The sequence below is a fragment of the Delphinapterus leucas genome, chromosome 2 (genome assembly GCF_059928025.1).
Source record: "Delphinapterus leucas isolate spDelLeu-1000000601 "Yukka" chromosome 2, BTC_Dleu_Yukka2, whole genome shotgun sequence".
Classification (NCBI taxonomy): domain Eukaryota; kingdom Metazoa; phylum Chordata; class Mammalia; order Artiodactyla; family Monodontidae; genus Delphinapterus; species Delphinapterus leucas.
Window position 1 is genome coordinate 141,443,999 of NC_143130.1, and position 20,980 is coordinate 141,464,978.

Sequence of the window (20,980 nt, forward strand, 5' to 3'; positions counted from 1 at the left end):
TCCGCGGCATGTGGGATCTTCCTGGACCAGGGATCGAACCCGTGTCCCCTGCATTGGCAGGCGGATTCTTAACCACTGTGCCACCAGGGAAGCCCAATGCCTTTATTTTTGATGAATGGTAAAGAAAAGCATTGTATTTATAATTGCCTGTATTAAGATAACTTAATAAAGATAAGAAATGATTAATATAAACCAGTAGCCAAACCAGGGATAGAGAAATTATTTTTTGCAATAGTTATTTTTAATATTAGGAATTAAAAGTTTAATCCTGTGAAGAGAGTGTAGAGAAATCACAATCTTGAGAAAAATGAGGCAGTATCTGAAAAAATACCATAAATTCAGAGTGACTCTTGAAGAATAGAGAGTATTTCCATTGCTTCTATTACTAAGATCATCATCATCCTTTTGCTGATTTTGCAGACATAGAATGAAGTTGTTGAACCAGATGATCTCTGAGGTCCCTTCTAGCTCTAACATTCAATAACTCTGTGATTCTGAGTTAACTGCTGGGAGGAGGTGAAGTTATCTTCTGGCCCCCAGTTCAGTGCTCTGGGCAGTCATGTGGCTTCTACAGACATGAGTGAATTGTGATCTCAAATTATAAAGTTATAAAGTATATAATAGTGTATGTTATAAGGTTCAGAATTTCAAAGTGTTCCTAAGATTCTTATACAGGAGAAAAGAATCTTTGGTCCTGAGGATTAACATGCTCCCTTTGCCCAGCTCTCCCTTCGTGACAGCAGGGACAGCAGAATTAACAGATGGAATCTACTTTGGTGTGCCTCTGGGCCTTTTTTTTCCCTTGCACTGCAACTGTCTGAGTCTCTTTTGGGTCCCAGAAGGAAGGAGATTTCAGGCATAGAGCCCTGGGCTTTTTGCCAGCTTCAGAAATTTAGTTGCCAGGTGTTCTTCAGTGAGGGTTATTTTGAAGTTCTCATTTTCATATGTATTCAAGAGTGATTAGAAGATGAATATGCCGAGGAGTGTCATGTTGTATTTGTAATTTCTGAACGCTCTTAGAACCTCCTGCATACCAGGACTTGAGGGGCATGTGCAAATGCAGGCCCATTAGCTAGAAATACTTATGTGTAGGTTTTAGTTTCTGGCACATGCATTTCCTAAAGACATGAGTTAGGGTGGAGAAGGGTGAGCTGTGCTCATGGTGTTGCTTCTGCTGTTGCTCCATCTCTTGTTCTGTTAAAGAGGAAGTTGTCAGCACCCAACAGTACCTTTTATTGTGTATCTTTTTTAATTTTTTGGCTGCACTGCATGGCATGCGGAATCTTAGTTCCCTGACCAGGGATCGAAATCGCACACCCAGGGAAGTCCAATAGTACCTTTTAAAGATACATTAAAGAGGACTTCTTCATACACCAAGGTGTAAAAGAGACATAGTGAATCATAAAGTTTGTGTTAGAAGCCATGGGCTGAAGCTCATGTAGAGGAAAACCTTTTCTTTCTTTCCTTTTTTTCTTTTTTTTAAGTGAGATATTTACATATAACAACATTGTGTAAGTTTAAGGTGTCCAACATGTAGATTTGATACACTTATATACTGTGGTATGATTACCACTGCAGTGTTAGCTAATACCTCCATTACCTTATGTACTTATCATTTCTGTAGTGAGAACATTTAACATCCAGTCTCTTAGCAACTTCCAAGTATATAAAATAGTTATGTTAACTATAATCACGTTGCTTTGCATTAGATTCCCAGAACTTATTCATCCTCTACCTGCAAGTCTGTACCATTTGATCAACATCTCCTCAGTCCCCCTACCCACCAGCCCCTGCTAACCACCATTCTACTCTGTTTCTACAAGTTCAGCTTTTTTAGATTCCAGAAATATGTGATACACAGTATTTGTCTTTTTCTGTCTGACTTATCTCACTTAGCATAATGCTCACGTTGGTCTATTGATGTTATCACAAATGGCAAAATTTCTTTCTTTCTCATGACTGAATAATATTCCATCGTGTGTGCGTGTGTGCACCACATCTTCTTTATCGATTCATCCATTGATAGACACTTAGGTTGTTTCCATATCTTGGCTATTGTGAATAATGCTGCAATAAACATGGGAGTACAGATATCTTCTTGATATCCTGTTTTAATTTCCTTTAGATGTATGCCCAGAAGTGGGATTGTTGGACCAATCATATGGTAGTTCTGTTTTTAATTTTTTGAGGAACCAACATACGGTCTTCCACAGTGACTGAACCAATTCACATTCCCACCAACAGTGCACAAGTCTTCCCTTTTCTCCATATCCTTGTCAATACTTGTTATCTCTTGTCTTTTTTTTTTAAGATTTTTTTTTGATGTGGATCATTTTTAAAGTCTTTATTGAATTTGTTACAATATTGCTTCTGTTTTATATTTTGATTTTTTGGCCGCGAGGCATTTGGGATCTTAGCTCCCTGACCAGGGATCGAACCTGCACTCCCTGCATTAGAAGGCGAAGACTTAACCACTGGACTGCCAGGGAAGTCCCTCTCTTGTCTTTTTGATGATACCTATACTAACAGGTGTGAGGTGATATTTCATTGTGCTTTTGATTTGTATTTCCCTGATGATTAGAGATGTTGATCATCTTTTCACATACCTATTGGCCATTCATATATCTTCTTTGGAGAAAAAAAATGTCTATTTCCTCTGCCCATTTTAAAATTGGATTGTTTGATTTTTTGCTATTGAACTGTGTGAGTTCTTTATGTATTTTGAGTATTAGTCTCTTATCAGATATATGATTTGGAAATATTTTCTTCCATTCCGTAGATTGCCTTTTCATTTTGTTGATTGTTTCTTTTGCTGTACAGAAGCTTTTTATTTTGATATAGTTCCTTTCATTTTTGCTTTTGTTGCTTGTGCTTTTGGTGTCGTATTAAAAAAAAAACTGTTGCCACGACCAATGTCAAGAAGCTTTTTCCTTGTGTTTTCTTCTATAAGTTTTATAGTTTCAGGTCTTACATTTAAGTCTTTAATCTATCTCAAGTTAATTTTTGTGAATGCTGTAAGATAGATTTCATTTTTCTGTATATGGCTATCCAATTTTCCCAGTACAATTTATTGAAAAGACTTCTTTCCCCACTGAATATTCTTGGATCCTTTGTTGAATATTAGTTGACAGTATATGGGGTGGGGAGGGGATATTCCTAGGCTCTCTAGTCTGTTCTGTTGGTCTGTGTGTCTATTTTTATGCCAGTACTATATTGTTTTGATTACTAAAGCTTTGTAATATAGTTTGAAGTCAGCTGTGTTTTCTTTCTCAGGATTGCTTTGGCTATTTGGAGTCTTTTGTGGTTCCATACAAATTTTAGGATTGTTCTATTTTGGGAAATAATGTCATTGGAATTTGATAGCGATTGCATTGACTCTATTGATAGCTTTGGATAGTATGGACATTTTAACACTATTGATTCTTCTGATCCATGAACACAGACTGGATATCTTTCCATTTGTCTGTGTCTTCAGTTTCTTTCAGTTAAGCCTTATAGTTTTCAGTGTACTAATCTTTCACTTCCTTTGTTAAATAGTCATAAGTTTTATTGCTTTCATGCTATTGTGAATGGGATTGTTTTCTTTATTTCTTTTTCAGATATTTCTTTGTTAGTTTATAAAAACACAACTGATTTCTGCATGTTGATTTTGTATCCTTCAACTTTACATAATTTGTTGATTAGCTCTAACAGTTTTTTGGTTGCAGTTTTCAGGATTTTCTATATATAAGATCATATCCACAAATAAAGACAGATTTACTTCTTTTCCAATTTGTATGCCATTTATTTCTTTCTCTTGCCTGATTGCTCTAGCTAGGACTTCCATGTTGAATAACAGTGGAATAACTATCCAACTATGTTGAATAAGAGTGGTAAGAGTAGGCACCCCGGTCTTGTTCCTGATCTTAGAGAAGAAGCCTTCAACCTATAGCCTTTATTATATTGAGATTTGTTCCCTCTATATCAACTTTGTTGAAGGTTTTTATCATCAAGGGATATTGTATTTTGTCACATGCTTTTTTTTGCAGCTATTGAGATGATCATATGATTTTTATCTTTCATTCTATTAATGTGCTATATCATGTTGATTGATTTTCATATGTTGATCCACCCTTGCATCCCATGGATAAATCTCACTTGACCATAGTGTATGATCCTTTTAATGTGCTGTTGAATTCAGTTTGCTAATATTTTGTTGAGAATTTTTATAATATATTCACCAGGATTATTGGTCTGTAGTTTTGTTTCTTTTGCAATGTCCTTATGTGGCTTTGATAGTAGGGTATGCTGGCCTCATAAAATGAGTTTGGGAGTTTTTGCTCCACTCCAATTTTGGGGAAGAGTTTGAGAAGTAGTGGCATTAATTTTTCTTGAAATGTTTGGTAGAATTCACCAATAAAACCATGGGTCCTGGGCTTTTCTTTGTTGGTGGATTTTTGATTACTGATTCAGTGTTCTTACTCATTATTGGTCTGTTCGTATTTTTTAGTTCTTCCTGATTCAGTCTTGGTATATTGTACATTTCTAGGAATTTGTCCTGTCCATTTTCTTAATTTAACAGGCAGTGGGAGACTTTGGCTCTCTGGTAGTGAAAGGATACATTATAGCCAATTGGAAATTCTGAGAGCATCTACCAAATGACTTGAAAAAGTAATACCTATTGTCTTTGATGCTCCCAGCTCTCATATTAGCATGAATTTTACTTTGTTACCATTGTGCATGTGTATATATGCATATGTTTCAGTGTAAAAATATGACAGCTACATTGCAGAAAATTTAGAAGAGAAAGCAAATAAAAATTATGCAATTACCTAATCACTGTTATTATTTTATTTCCTTTGAATTTTTCCCAAAAAGCATTTTCAAACATAGTTAATAATATTTATTTTGTATTTCTATCATTAGTATTTTCTATTTTACTAAATGTTTTTTTCAAAAGCTGCTTAACATTCCATTGAGTGTGCTTTTTTTAAAAAAATTTTATTGGATTATAGTTGATTTACAATGTGTTAGTTTCAGGTGTACAGCAAAATGAATCAGTTATACATGTACATATATCCAGTAAAATTTTTTTTAAAAAGAGTGTGCTGTTTTTGACATAAGCATTTTCTATTGTTAGATATATAGGATTTTCCCTCAACTTTCTAATATTATAATAATGTTGTAGTCACAGCTTCATGCACATAGAATTCTTTATATTTTAGATTATTCTCTTAGAGTAGATTTCCACATTTTTATTGTCCTTTGTACATATTATCAAGGTTTTTCCAAAAGATAATGCTAATTGACAAGATCACTAGCAATGTGTGAAGGACCAATTATTCCACATCCTTGAATATTATTTTTTTAATATTTTTACTCATTTAATTTCTATAGCCTTATTATTTATTTCTTTAATTAGCACCAGAGATTGGGTTTTTCTTCATGTGTGTTTACTAGTTGTACTTCTTTCATGAATTGTTTAATTTTTATGTACTAAAGCAAAGTCTTTACTATTAAAGTCTTGGGGGAATTGTCTAATTTTTAAAAACTTCAACACATGTATTTTTATATTGAAAAATTAAAACCGTGTATATGCAACCAGTAAATAAAATAAAAATTTCTCGATGCTGCTACATAGAAATATCCACTTTTGGTATTTTAAGTATATCTTTCTGACTTTTTTAAAATGTGCATCCATTTTTTTTTAAATAATCAAATACACTATCACACTTTTAATCTACCTTTTCTCATTCATTATTCTATTGCCTTTATATGAAAAATGTCATATGTTTTCTCCTGGTAGTTCATGCCCTTTCCTGAAAATTTGAAAAATATGGAAAACTATAAAGAAGAAAAAGTACCCATCATTCTACCACCCAGGGATAATGGCTATCAATATATTGCAGTTCCTTTCCATTTTTAATGAATCTATATTTTCCCTCAAACTTGTTATCATACTAAATATATTTATGATATATTCAGTATATTATTATACTTATAAAATTTTTTTTATGATTGTCTGATAGTCTCATAATTTATTTTAAAATTGTCATGGTCTTAGATGTTTGTTTCCAATTTTCATTATTTTAAATGTTTTCAGTAAACATCTTTTTACAAAAATGTTCTTATTGATGATTGTTTTCTATTTTTAATAGTCATTTGTTAAGTGTCAAATATTTTAAGGCTCTCAGTATCTATTGCCAAACTGCTTTCCAGAAAGGTAATTTACACAGTTTATACTTTTACTAGTTTTGTGTACATCTCATCACTCTTCACTCACATTGTCTATTATCTTACTTTAAAATATTTGCTAATTTGGTAGTTGAAAAATGGCATCTCATTGTTTTGATACATTTTTAAATGTGAATTCATTAACAAGAATAATAGGATCCCACAAGAACATATTTTAACAAAAAGAAGTAGGCTTTTCCTAATGGGTGGTTGTCATGGTTATACTGTATGAGTGTGTGTGTGTGTGTGTGTGTGTGTGTGTAAACACAAACACTGAAGTCCTGTGCCTAAAATAGAACTTTTTTTCCTAATAGGTCTTGGTATCTTGATGGAGAAACACTGCTAATAATCATCTGTGTTGCCATTGTGTTCCCTCTTGCACTTCTTCCTAAGATAGGTAAGTCTTTATAGAAGAGGACATTATTTGTTTAGAAGAAAAGAAAAAGAAAGAAAGAAAATACTATTAAGGGGCTTTTAAATTTCATAGTACCACATTTTTAGCAGAAGGTGGTTGTGAATAATTTTGAACTTGGACTTTTAGGTTGTTCAGCTTTCAGCCCTGCCTAGTTAACCTATTACTTGGTTTGCAGTAGTGTTTTGTCTGCCCCACTAAAATAAAACCTTTACAACGGAACATTAAAGAGCAGCCTTTCCTTACAGTGTACCATTAGTGGTAAGCCAGTTCCAATTCTGCTGTACAGAGCTACATAAATGATCTGTGACAGATAGTTGGAATGTTGTTATTCTCAGCCCTAAGCCCCAGATACCAAGCACTGTAATAAAAAACATGCCCAAGATGTATAGCTTTAGCTGCACGTTAGGATCACTTTCCTTATAAATTGCTTTTTATTTTACTGTTATTTTACAGGCTTTCTTGGCTACACAAGTAGTTTATCATTTTTCTTTATGGTGTTCTTTGCTCTTGTGGTAAGTTTAAAATATAGTGTATTGCTTATCTCCTCACTAAAATTGAACTCATTGTGTTAATGTCTTTTTTCTCTTAACTCTGTTTTTTGTTGGGAAGGTATCCCATTTTATTTCAACGTGTTATTAAAAGCACTTTTATTCTGCAAACTGTTTCCTTCATTGTATCTATTTTGAAGAGGCTTAGCTAGAATAGCATTTCAAATTCAGTTTCTCTTCTGGTTAACTAGAGAGGAGAGCATACCAATTCTGTTAAAACCTTAGATGGAGTATAATTCTTTGGCTAGGTGTATGTATCCATGTATTTCTGTACAATATTGTGTGTGTATGTTTTGGGGGATACTCAAGCATGAGAATCAGGCTGGTTCTAATCCGTAAAATCAATTTGGTCCTAGTCATCTTAATTTTTGAAACTTTGTTCCATTAACGAAACCATAGCTTCAGGGGCTTAACTGTTGATGAGATCTAGTAAGAATTGGAGTGCCTGAATTCTATCTGGTCTGGTTTATTCAGCGTGGTTAAGCTCTCATGAAAAGCCTGCTGCAAAGAAATTTTTTTTTTCACATGTGGAATGTTTTTTAAAATTAGCCCATTTTTGTTATAACGTAGGAAAAATATCTCTCAGATGGTAAACTTTATTCTAATATTTATTAAATAATTTAATATAAAGATAAGAGAATTTTTTAAAAAAGATAAAAGAGAATTTGAATTTCTTATTTCTTTTAAATTCTTCTAAAACAGATTTTAACATTCCGAAGACTGTATTTTTGTGTGAAATTTTGGAAAAAAAATCCTTTTTCTTTTTGCTTAGCAGTTTATTCCATAGTCAGTCTGTCAAACCTTAAGTAGGATTAAACATTTTAAACTTGCCAAGATACATACCTAAATGGCTTGATTAAGCTCTTAAAGTCATAAGCTTATGTAAATTCTCCTTTGTTATTGAGAAATGAATGAAAGAAAAATGCCATCCAAAAGAGCAAGACAACACATCATTAGTTAAACCATGTAACAGAACCAGATTTCCAAGCTGTCAAAACATTTAGGATGCATTTAGCTTAGGCTAAACTATCTGCTGGGATACAAGGATAAAACAACTTTAGATTATTTAAATGAAGTGAAAGTGACCCTGGTTTCAGTGTACAGAAATATTTATACTTTAATGAATGCTCTTAAAACTAAAAATACTTAACAGTGCTTACATTTAATCATTTGTTGAATTTATCAACATTAAAATCATTGCCCTCCCCCGCAAAAATTGCCCAACTTGTACCTTACAAGTAAGTGAATTGAACATACACTTTTTAAAATAAATAATCCATTGCTAATAATTCTTTTTTTCATTTCTAATATCCTACTGGTCTTATTTATTTATTTTATTTTTTGGCCGCATTGGGTCTTCATTGCTGCGTGCAGGCTTTCTCTAGTTGCGGTGAGCAGGGGCTACTCTTCGTTGTGGTGGCTTCTCTTGTTGCCAAGCACGGGACGGGCTCTAGGAGCATGGGCTTCAGTAGTTGTAGCGTGTGAGCTCAGTAGTTGTGTCTTGCGGGCTCTAGAGCACAGGCTCAGTAGTTGTGGCACATGGGCTTAGTTGCTCCACGGCATGTGGGATCTTCCCGGACCAGGGCTCAAGCCCATGTCCCCTGAGTTGGCAGGCAGATTCTTAACCACTGCGCCACCAGGGAAGCCGGAACATACACTTCTTTTTTTAAGATTTTTTTCTATTTTATTGAGATATAATTGACATTATAAAGATATAAACTTACAGCGCTGCATAAGTTTAAGGTGTGCAGCATAATGACGACTTACATATATTGCGAGATGATTACCACAATAAGTTTACTTAACATCCATAAACACACTTTTTAGGTGCCACATTAAGAGGGGAACAACAAATAATTTCATCACAGTTTGATTGTTGAGAAGCATCTACATGGTTTAGAGTGGCCTATATTTGCAAATTAACATATGGATATTAAAGAGAATCAGTGTACACACATTGAATATTTTCCTCACAGATAATTGACCACACAAGCATTGTATAGTTAGGAGTAATTTGGTTTTTATAGCCAATAATTTGAAGCAGGTAAAATGTATTGATACAACATGTCTATTGTAGTTTTCACAGTTTTCATTTCTGTCATGGCAGATACTCTTTAATTTGATGCAGATTCCTACTGTAGCTGTCATATGGAAATAATACCCTTATTCTGCATTTATTATGCTTTACAAACCGTCTGCTCAGATTTTACCTAGGAGCACAATTTAAATTTGGTCTACAATGGGACAGTGAAGACACTGTATACTTTCTTCTTAAGTCTCTTTTTAATTGGCATATAGGCATACCTCAGAGATATTGCGGGTTTTGTCCCAGACCACTGCAATAAACCTAGTATTGTAATAAAGCGAGTGACACAAAGTTTTTGGTTTCCCAGTGCATATAAAAGTTATGTTTACCCTATACTGTAAACTATTAAGTGTACAATAGCATTATGTCTAAGAAAACAATGTACATACCTTAATTTAAAAATACTCTATTGCTTACTCAGACGTAGAAAGAATGAAATAATGCCATTTGCAGCAACATGGATAGACCTAGAGATTAACATACTAAGTGAAGTAAGTCAGACAGAGAAAGACAAAGATCATATGATATCACTTACATGTGAAATCTAAAAAAAAAATGACACAAATAAACTTATTTACAAAATAGAAACAGACTCACAGACATAGAAAACAAACTTATGATTACCAAAGGGAAAGGGGGAGGGATAAATTAGGAGTTTGAGATTAACAGATATACATACTATATATAAAATAGGTAAATGACAAGGACCTACTGTATGGCACAGGGAACTATATTCAATACCTTGCAATAACCTATAATGTAAAAGAAAACAATTGCTAAAAAATGCCAATCATCATCTGAGCCTTCAGTGAGTTGTAATCTTTTTTGCTAGTGGAAGGTCTTACCTTGATGTTGACGGCTGCTGACTGATCAGGGTGGTGGTTGCTAAAGGTTGGGGAGGCTGTGACAATTTCTTAAAATAAGACAACAGTGAAGATTGCTGCATCGATTGGCCCTTCCTTTCATGAATGATTTCCTGCAGCATGCAATGCTGCTTGATAGCACTTTACCCACAGTAGAACTTCTTTCAAAATTGGAGTCAATCTTTTCAAACCCTGCCACTGCTTCACCAATTAAGTTTATGTAATATTTTAAATCCTTTGTATTCATCTCAACAATCTTCACAGCATCTTCACCAGGAGTAGATTCCATCTCAAGAAACCACTTTCTTTGCTCATCCATAAAAAGCAACTCTGGACCCATTCAAGTTTTGTCATGAGATTGCAGCAGTTCAGTCACATCTTCAGGCTCCACTTCTAATTCTAGTTCTCTTGCTCTTTCCACCACATCTGTAGTGACTTCCTCCACTGAAGTGTTGAACCCCTCAAAGTCATCCATGAGAGTTGGAATCAACTTCTTCCAAACTTCTGTTAATGTTGATATTTTGATCTCTTCCCATGAATCAAATATGCACTTAATGGCATCTAGAATGATGAATCCTTTCCAGATGGTTTGCAGTTTACTTTGTTCAGCTCCATCAGAGGAATCACCATCTCCAGCAGCTATAGCCTTATGCAATTGTTTCTTAAAGAATAAGACTTGAAAGTCAATATTACCCCTCAGTCCATGGGCTGCAGAATGGATGTTGTGTTAGGAGGCATGAAAACAACATGAATCTTGTTGCACATCTCCATCAGAGCTCTAGGGTAACCAGGTGCATTGCCAATGAGCAGGTTCCAGGGCACATGGGCTCTGTAGTTTGCGGCACATGGGCTCCCTAGTTGAGGCACGCAAGCTCAGTAGTTGTGGCGCGTGGGCTTAGGTGCTCCATGTGGCATGTGGGAACCTAGTTCCTTGACCAGGGATCAAACCTGCATCCCCTGCATTGGAAGGTGGATTCTTTACCACTGGACCACCAGGGAAGTCCCCAAGCAATAGTATTTTGAAAGGAATCTTTTTTTCTGAGCAGTAGTTCTCAACAGTGGGCTTAAAATAATAAACAGATGTGTTGTCATCAAGGCTTTGTTGTTCCATTTATAGAGCACAGGCAGAGTAGATTTAGCATAATTCTTAAGGGTCCTAGGATTTGGGGAATGGTAAATTAGCACTGTATTCAGCTGAAAGTCACCAGCTGCATTAGCCCCTAACAAGAGAGTCAGGCTATCCTTTGAAGCTTTGAAACCTGGCATTGGCTTCTCCTCTAGCTATGAAAGTCCTAAATGGCATCTTCTTCCAGTAGAAGGCTGTTTGGTCTGTATTGGAAATCTGTTGTTTAGTGTAGTCACCTTCGTTAATGATCATTGCTAGAACTTCTGGATAACTTGCTGCAGCTTCTACATGAGCACTTGCTGCTTCACCTTGCACTTCTGTGTTATGGAGACGGCTTCTTTCCTTGAACCTCATGAACCAACATCTGCTAGCTTCAGACTTTTCTTCTGCAACTTCCTCACCTCTCTCAGTCTTCATAGAATTGAAGAGAGCTAGGGCCTTGCTCTGGATTTGGCTTTGGCTTAAGGGAATGTTGTGGCTGGTTTGATTTTCTATCCAGATCATTAAAACTTTCTCCATATCAGCAGTAAGGCTGTTTCACCTTTTTTTATCATTTGTGTGTTCACTGGAGTAGCACTTTTCATTTCCTTCAGGAACTTTTCCTTTGCATCCACAACTTGGCTAACAGTCTGGTACAAGAGGGCTAGCTCTTAGCTTATCTCAATTTTCAACATGCCTTCCTCACTGAGCTGAATCATTTCTAGCTTTTGATCTAAAGTGAGAGATTTGCAACTCTTCCTTTCTATTGAACCATTAGAGGCCATTGTAGGGTTATAAATTGGCCTAATTTCAATATTGTTGTGTCTCAGGGAATAGGGAGGCCTGAGGAGAGGGAGAGAGACGAGAACTGCCTGTTAGTGGAGCAGTCAGAGCACACACAGCATCTATGAATTAAGTTCGCCCTCTTATATGGGCATAGTTCATGGCACCCCAAAATAATTACAGTAGTTACCTCAAAGATCACGGATCACAGATCATCAGTCACTATAACAAATATGATAGTAATGAAAAAGTTTGAAATATTTTGAGAATTACCAAAATGTGACACAGAGACACGAAGTGAGCAAATGCTCTTGGGAAAATGGTGCCCATAACCTTGCTCAATGCAGGGCTGCCCCAAACCTTCAATCCATTAAAAAACACAGTATCTGTGAAGTGCAGTAAAGTAAAGCACAATAAAATGAGGTATGCCTGAATTTACTTTAGACTTTCTAAGTATTAGGTTTAAAAATACACAGTGGTTAAGGAAAACATGTATATATTAACCCCAATTTTTTTTGATGGATTCCAATTTTTTTTCCATTGCACCTTTTTTCACTGATTATTTTTTTCAGTATGTTTGTATCCATAAATCTGTATAGCATTTATATTACATTTTTAAAAATCTGTCCAGAAAACTATTATTTTCTTAAATTATACTCTCCAAACAGCACAAATCAAAACCTATACTCTTTTCTATTGTCCCAGATCCTTATTTTGGTTAAAAGTTTTTGACATAAATTTTTGGCCCTGCTGAAACACCTAAAATTTTAAAAATAAATTTTATTTTAGCAGTGGCTCAGCATGACGGTACCTTTTTTGGTCCATTTTTGAACAAAAATGAATTTCTGTTCTTTCTAAAAGTTCTGTCTTGAGTACAGGTTAGTATTCTAATACTAATATTTGAAGTAATATTTTAATAAGTCAGTAATGAAAATAGAGAACTATTTGAATCGATTTTGGTTAGATTTGGATTTCCTTCTGCTGAGCACTATGGTAGGCATTAGAGTTGTGGGGGATTAATCAGGACACTACTCTTAAGGATCTGCCATTCTAGTCAGGGAAATAAGATAAATTTATCAGAAAAAAAATAGAGAACAATGTAGTCAATACATAGTTAAGTATTGATTTATTTGCTTCATAATAGGGATTACATAAGAGCTGAGAGGAGAGAAGGATCACCAATAGGTAGAATAAAGAAAGATGTGGAAGGAAATAAAACTTGAGCTGAGCCTTGAAAGATGGGAATTACTTGGAGCAGAGAGAAGAGGGAAGGGCCTCCTGTGCAAGTGAACAAGTATTTTTAATGCTTAATCTTCTATTTCCCTTTGTCTTTCTTTCTAACCCCTGAGTTTATCTTCTTACTGTGTTCTGCCTTCAACTTGAGCAAGGACTCCCTGTTACCCTTTGTTGTCAGGTATCTTCCATTCCTGTTCTGTACTTCTGCTTTATAGGACGTCACTTGGGCTTGAGATGGGTCTCTGCAGAGAAATTAGCTGTAGTAACTGAATTTTATGTTAATATAAAATCAGGCCTCTAATGATATTTTCTGATTAATGAAAAAATAATCATTTTCTTGCATTTTGGAGCACTGTTTTGAAATATTTGGGTTTGCAAGTCTTGTAATAACAGCTGATAAAATGAGGTAGCTCACATACCGACGTTATCAAACTACCTGGTACACAATGTAAATGGTTGTTGCTGCTGCCGCCTCCACTGTTAGTCAGGGGGAAATGTGAGATGCTGAATTTGGAGCAGGGCTGAACAGAGAGACCAGTAACAAATTTGTTTCTACCCCACCCCATCCTCATCCTTTTTGGGCAAACATATCAGAAAAAAAAAATGGTGAGATTATTGCTTTTGATTTTTTTTCTTTCTTTTTGGTAAGTTGACCATTTAGTTTATTCTGTATTGAAAACTTACCTAGAAATATCAAAGCAACTTGCCCAGTTTACCCTTACAGTTTTTTTTTTTCTCTTGGTGAGGGTTTTAAATAAGAGTAATTTTTTAGTTGACTCATTAATTTAATCCTAAAAGTGTATGTTTTCCTTGGGTTTATCACTATGTAAAATTTTGATTGAATTAGTTAAAATCTAAAACTAGATAAATACCAAATAGGAATAGTATAATATTTACTTACAGGCCTTCTGCAAAGGACAGATGCTTCCTTTATTCTCCCTTGCCCTTTTGAATGCTGGGTTTCAGCCTAGAGCAAGTATTTACAGAGTAATTATGTGCCCTGAAACAACTACAACAGTGGTAATGTTGACCAACTCAACTGTAGGTCTAGGAACAGGATGGCCACAATTAAGAGTAAAATCCCGAAACATTTTCATTGATTGTTTCTGGGAAATAGCAGCCCTCTGGATTTCTTTTAATTTTTTAAAAAATTCATTTTTACCAGCTCTAGTTCCTTAGCTTTGTGCTCTTATCCTTTGCCAGCTTCATCCACATTCACCAAAAGTGATGTAAGTTTGAAAAAAGCAAGGAGGGCCAGTGCTCATGCATCAGAAATCCCTGAGCCTCCCCCTTTGCATCTACCTGTGACCATTTCCAAAACTGCTATTAATATTTCTCTGTCTGCTACTGATGCCAGGTCCACAGATGGCCATATTCTTGTACTATTGTCACTAAAAACATCATGTTCCCATTCTGAGTTGGATTTTCTTTTAATGCCTTGATACTATTGGAGTTTTGAAAGCTCTCAGTCTTCAGTGGGGGAGATCTCCACCAAACAACTATGCAGCCCCTCATGCTGTCCCACACCGTAGGTGCCCGTGTCAGATGATGGCCCCATCCTATCTAGGGAAAATGACATGAACAAAGAATCTTTTATTAGTTAGCATATTATTTGGTATGGTGTTAGATTAATTGAAATGATACTGACCTATTTAAAATCAATTTCTTGTCATGAATTTGGTAAGAAATCATCTGATCCTACTTATTCTTACAGATAATAATCAAAAAATGGTCCATCCCTTGTCCTCTGACATTAAATTCTGTAGAGCAATACTTCCACGTAATTGTTTTGTTTGGCTTTTTTTTCAGTTTTTTCCTTTTTATTTTAAGCTAAAAAGAAAAATAAAATATGACTAATAATGTTTTTTTCCTAATTAATAAAAAAGTAATGGCTATATTGCACTTTGGAACTTTGTTTTGAAATATTTTTATTTGAAAGCCCAGTAATAATAAATTCATCTTGGTTTTTTGATGTATTCTAACTTTTAATGACTGTTGGTTTCTCTCTTTCCCCTCAATCCTCTTAAACAGATTTCAAATGCTACAGATGCTTGTAAACCAAAGCTCTTTCATTTCTCCAAAGAGGTGTGTAAGTTATTAACAGATACTTTTAGTTTTTTCACATTTCAAGTTTAAGAGGTTTGTGTAACAGGGTCTCTTAGGTCTTTTACCTGTAACTAACTAATTTTCATGAAAGTGCTAAGTATAGGGTTGCTTACCAGAAGGTGGCCCATTATGAAATGGCCACCTTTTTTTTGGCACGCCTTTAAATGGAGCCTGTTTTAAATGGGCCACTGCCTAAAAGAACAGATTTACTGAATGTCTGGTCTGGCCAATAAGGTCCTCTGTGCATACAGACTTCCTGTTGCCCTCTGGACTTGTAAAGCGAAATAGCCAATTATATCAAAAACTCCTCCCCTGTGAGTAGAACCTTGGTCTGTGGCTAAACAGCCTCATCATTGGACCAGCAATTGAGCACTGCCAATATGTCTTCTGGCTGACATTCCAAAGTTGAAATTTATGATGCCTGTAGCAGAGGCAGAAGGACCAAGTCCCCCCTTGCCTTCTCTGAGAGAGCTAGGATATTTGAAATGCCTGCAAAAGCCCCTGAGCATCAGCAGAGGAGACAGGAAACTGATCTGAATGATCTCTACTTTACCATTCTAAAAGAGCCGTATGTTCCTTGTTGCTGCAGGTTTCTTCATGTACACTTTGTGATTCTGCTAAAATGCAGGTCCCAGATACTAGAATCCCCACTACTCATGTATAACTCTATTAGTGTAGCATTTTACTGTGATAACCTCCCCATGCAAAATTTTCCTTTTTATTCCCCAGAGTTCTTTTCCATTGTTGTTTTGTTTTGTTTTGTTTTTGGCCGTGCCTTGCAGCTTATGGGATCTCAGTTCCCCAATCAGGGATTGAACCCCGGGCCACAGCAATGAAAGCCTGGAATCCTAACCACTAGGCCACCAGGGAACCCCCTTATTCCCCAGTTTTTAAATGAGAAATGTCTCTCTGGCCCCACAAGGGAGGTTACCACATCTTTTACATGGTAAAGGCCTCCACGTGCCTTAAAGATTTAGGTAGGGTAATTGACAAGCCAGGAAACTGAGCAGTATATGAAAGAGAATTTGTGAATTGAATTTCATTCTCTTAATCTAGCCTTGGGAAATGCTACAGCTTTCCTTCCTGCCAGCTCTCCTCTGATATTTTAAGAGGCCTTGTGTCTGAAGATAGATCTACAGTCATCTGGAGCTTCTTTTGCTGAAGAGCCTTAAGTTAGTTAAGGAGAAATTTTTTTAGAGTAGAAAAGAGAAAGTAAATCATTACCATCTATTTTGTAAAGACAGTGTTTTCATTTAGATGGTAACTTTTGTTTGCTTTGTAACTTTCTCTGGTTCTTAACTATTCTAATTTTAAAAAAACAACAATTTTGTTCATATATTCCAGTGGATCTCTATGAATTTGTTGGTCTAGAATAAATCATGTTCATTCCCATCAAAAGAGACCTTAGTTATAGATGCTAAGATGTGATTAATATATTCAGTATTCTCTTAGATTAAGTTGGTACTTGAATTGAGTTGGTGAAAGCAGGTTCAAAAGCATTAACTATTATTGCTGCTTAGGGTAATAAGATGTTTTTGAGTTTCCTGATACATGCATTAGGAAAGACTGATAATTACAATAAGATCATTTCTAAAATGTTATTATTTTTCATCTTACCTAAATGTTATTTATCTTACCTTAATTATTTTTATCTTACTGATACAATATAGAAGCAGCAGTGATTGTACTAAAACCAACCTGGTGTGGAAGCAGCCAAGAAATATTTTAGCTAGTGTGGGCAATACAGCTATCAAGTAAAATATTTACTGGGGACCATAATTGTGTGTCTCGTTAAAAACAAAAAACCAAAAAAAACCCTCTTATTTTATAAACAGGTGATTCATGAAACATGAAAGAAATTTAGCTAAATTGATTTTTTTTTTGAGAACTGATTTTATTGTCAAATGAAGTAGTGGTTTCAACAGAGTAGCATTTAATAATTTCATCTTTAAAAAAATTTTTTTTCAGAGTGCTTATGCCATACCAACCATGGCTTTTTCATTTCTCTGCCACACCTCAATATTGCCCATATACTGTGAACTTCAAAGGTACTATAGAATCCTGGAATATTTAAAATGTATTAGTATGTCTTTTTACTTCTAGGACTTTCAGATTGAATAACATTCTCCTCTATGAATCCTTCCATCCCACCACTGGATTGTAGGTGTTAGTTTAAAACAAAACAAAACAACCAAGACTTAGTTCTAAGTTGAGAATGTTTCTTTGAAGCATAGTCCTTTGTGCAGTAATTTCAAATCAAGAATTGTAGTGTGTAGTTATTAGAGAACTAGGTCTTGAGTGATTAAGGAATCCTTTTGAATAGCTTGGGAGACATTTATCTATTTAGATATAATTCAGATCACAGATTCTAATTTTACCATTTTTTTTCTTTTAGACCTTCTAAGAAAAGGATGCAGAATGTAACCAATACAGCAATTGCTTTAAGTTTTCTCATTTATTTTATATCTGCACTCTTTGGGTACCTCACTTTTTATGGTAAGTATATTATTTCATTATAGATGACAAAATAAATTGTTCTGTAGTTGATCTCACACCTGAATATGGACTTTGTTTCTGCCTTTCTTTAGCAAGTTAATTTGTTCAGGCTGCCAGAATTCAGTGCACCACTGTGGTGGCTCTACGGGCCTTAAAGAACTGATTTTCTTTCTCTTAAAAAGGTGGATCAAATTCAAGATTGATAACTTCATATGAAAATTTTCTTAAACACCCAAGTAAAATCTCGGGCTTAGAAACATTGAAGTCTTTCTACGAGAAAAAAAAAAAGTGCAATAATGATTTTATTTTTTTTTAATTGAGAATTCAATATGTTAGACTCTAGTTCAGCAGTTTGGGAGGTTGAGAGAATCAGTCATCTTAATTGCAAACGAACAAGTTGAGAAAGGAAAGGGTTTTACCTGGACTATAGTTGTACCCTTATGTCAGAGACCTCTGCCTTTAGATTTAATTCACACAGTTCTGCAGTGTGTATTCTGTGCTTTGCCATGAACTTTCTCTCTAAATTTTTAAAGGATTCTTTTAAATTCATAAAATAAAAGTAAAATTTTGTTTTATTTACTTTTGAAAAGTTATGTGCTTGGTGAGTTTTTTTCTCTTCTGGTAAGAACCTCAAGAAAAAATAAAACTTAAAAGTCTAGAACAAGAAAAAAAATTGTAAGCTCTCTTGTTAAATTTGCAAACGCACTTGTTTAATTTGCAAACAAACACATTATAACAAACTGCACTCAGTTTGTCAAATCCTTGAATACACTTTTCAGTTTATGAATGCCCCTATAACAACACTCCAGGTAGATGGCTATTGTTACTTTTGTGATATTTAGCTGTTCTGACTCTGATTTCACCGTCAGTGGCCTTGTGCATGTGTTTCAGGTTTTAGACATTCACGATGGCTTGTAATGGTGCTTTGCTTACCTTCCAGAGTTTTTTCAGGTCTGACAAGTTTTTGGACATTTACTTGTATGACTACCTTTCCTAAGCCCAGTGGAAAGAGTATGAATTTTGAAACCCAACAAATATGATTCAAAAAACCACTGTGCTCTAACTAGCTGTGTGGCCTTGAACCAGGGTACTTCACCTTGTGCTATCTTCATCTCCTAATCTGTAACACAGGGATAATTGTATAGAGTTATATTGAAGAGGAAATAAGTTATATGGAAAATGCCTGTTACAGTATCTGGCACACAGCCATCTTCCACAAAGGAGAGCTACTGCTGGTGGTGTATTATCATTACTGTTATCATTATTATTGCAATTATTTCATAATTTCAGGTGCTCTTTTTTCAGCACTGTACTTCTCTTCTTACTGTCATTAATGAAACAATTTAAATATGGTAACTTTTCAGTATATTATTATCAGTGTATTATCTTAGACTTTTCAGTGTGTGAGACAATTATAATTGCTCTATATAGTCCTTTTCTTGCTAACTCTATGTCATTTCAACACTAATAAAGGTGACTGATGAATCTAAATCTGCTCTTGCATTTTTGTACTATGTTGAATAAGAGTGGTAGAGCTCTGTACACACCATCCGGAAGAGCGTTACTTCCTACTTCCAACATGAGCATGGATACACTACAAGGAAAGTTAAAGCAGATTGTTAAACTTTTTTGATCATTGTTAAGGAAATAAAATTCTTGAAATGCATAAACTCTATTTTTGGTTGTTGCGTTTGTCTTCGTACAGAGCTGAGCACAGTGATGCTTTTCTATAACAATGAGATACTACAGCAGGGTCTTTGTTGGGATTCAGCAAAAACTTAGTAGAATAGCTGTATATTTTTATAAATTGAAATCGTCACCTGGCACAAATACTATTATATTTAGGGATCTTCCAAAATTGAGAAAAAGTCCAAAAAATGGACCTCTTCTTCCCTATGGATCAATAGAGCTATCTGGAAGAAACCTCAAATGGCCTACCAATTTCCAGGACAGCTGAAAAGTAGTTACAAAAATATTACCACGAGATGTTAGGAGCTATGTTAAATTATAAGAAAACTTAGATGGAAAGGGACGTGGAGGAAGGATGGATGCTGATGCATTTATTGAGCTAACATTTATTCTGTACGTGCCATGTGTTTTATTATATACCTTGCCTAACTCAGTCCTTATGACGACTCTGCAAGATACGGGTTCAGATAAGTTGGGCACTTTGGCCAGTACCTGCAGCTAATGAATAATGAGTTGGGATTTGAATCCAATTCTGACTCTCTCCAGAGTCAATGCCTTTATTACTGTGCTGCCTCCTCAGGAATTATGCCACAGAATCCAGATTCCCTTCATTCCAAGTTTTTCGCAAAGTGAACTTTTGGAAAAACCTGGCTCACTTAAGCTCCAGGCATATCTATCTATCTATCTATCTATTTTTGCCTGAACACAGAGGCTAAATATTTTCATCATGTACGTGAAATGTTTCCTACACAGGCATTTTCCTGGTTATCAAGTAAAGCTGTTGTCTCTGACTTAGCCCTTTTCCACTGATGCAGATTCTTTAGAATATCCACGCTTTATGTAATGGAGATATACAGATCTAAGAAAATCACATGGTAGGCTGGTAAGTAGGTGATAGATAGATAGATAGATAGATAGATAGATAGATAGATAGATAGAAGGAAAGAAAGAAAGAAAGAAAGAAAGAAAGAATGATATAAAAGTTCCTTCTCCAAAGACAGAAGAAGATTCAGATATTGATTTGCTATTCACAGTGTTTCTTTTTTGGGTTGAAAGTCTTTTACAGTATATTTCTATTGGAATAGCAGTAGCTCTCAGTCTTACAGAAAGAAATTGCTGATTGAGCTTGAGACCTTATCAGAAGGGCTTGTCACAAATTAACGCCTTCAACTCATTTTATAGGTGAGTAGCTTAAGTCCAAGAGGTGAAGTGACCTGTCTCACAATTAGTGGCATGTCTCCTGAATATTAATCCAGTGATATTTCTGTTACTCTGTGATAATCTTTATAAACTTCATCCCCTGTTTGACAGTGTGTATTAAACAAGGCAGCCTCCTGACTTCAAGAGAAGATATAACTTGCAGAGATCACCATCAGGTTCTTCCTGAGATTTGTAGAGATTTGTCTGAATGCAGAGAAGTGTGTTGTACTCTATCCCTTG

At 35.2% G+C, this 20,980-nt stretch overlaps 1 protein-coding gene across 1 annotated transcript in view; it reads left to right on the top strand.

Annotated features, from left to right (window-relative positions):
- SLC38A6 (solute carrier family 38 member 6) overlaps positions 1–20,980 on the top strand; it is a 92,519-nt gene that overhangs the window by 47,835 nt on the left and 23,704 nt on the right. The window contains 6 exon segments of the mRNA XM_022570441.3: positions 6,528–6,610; positions 7,082–7,140; positions 14,964–15,029; positions 15,281–15,334; positions 17,324–17,403; positions 17,751–17,851. Of these exon segments, the coding sequence (XP_022426149.2) occupies positions 6,528–6,610; positions 7,082–7,140; positions 14,964–15,029; positions 15,281–15,334; positions 17,324–17,403; positions 17,751–17,851 (443 nt within the window).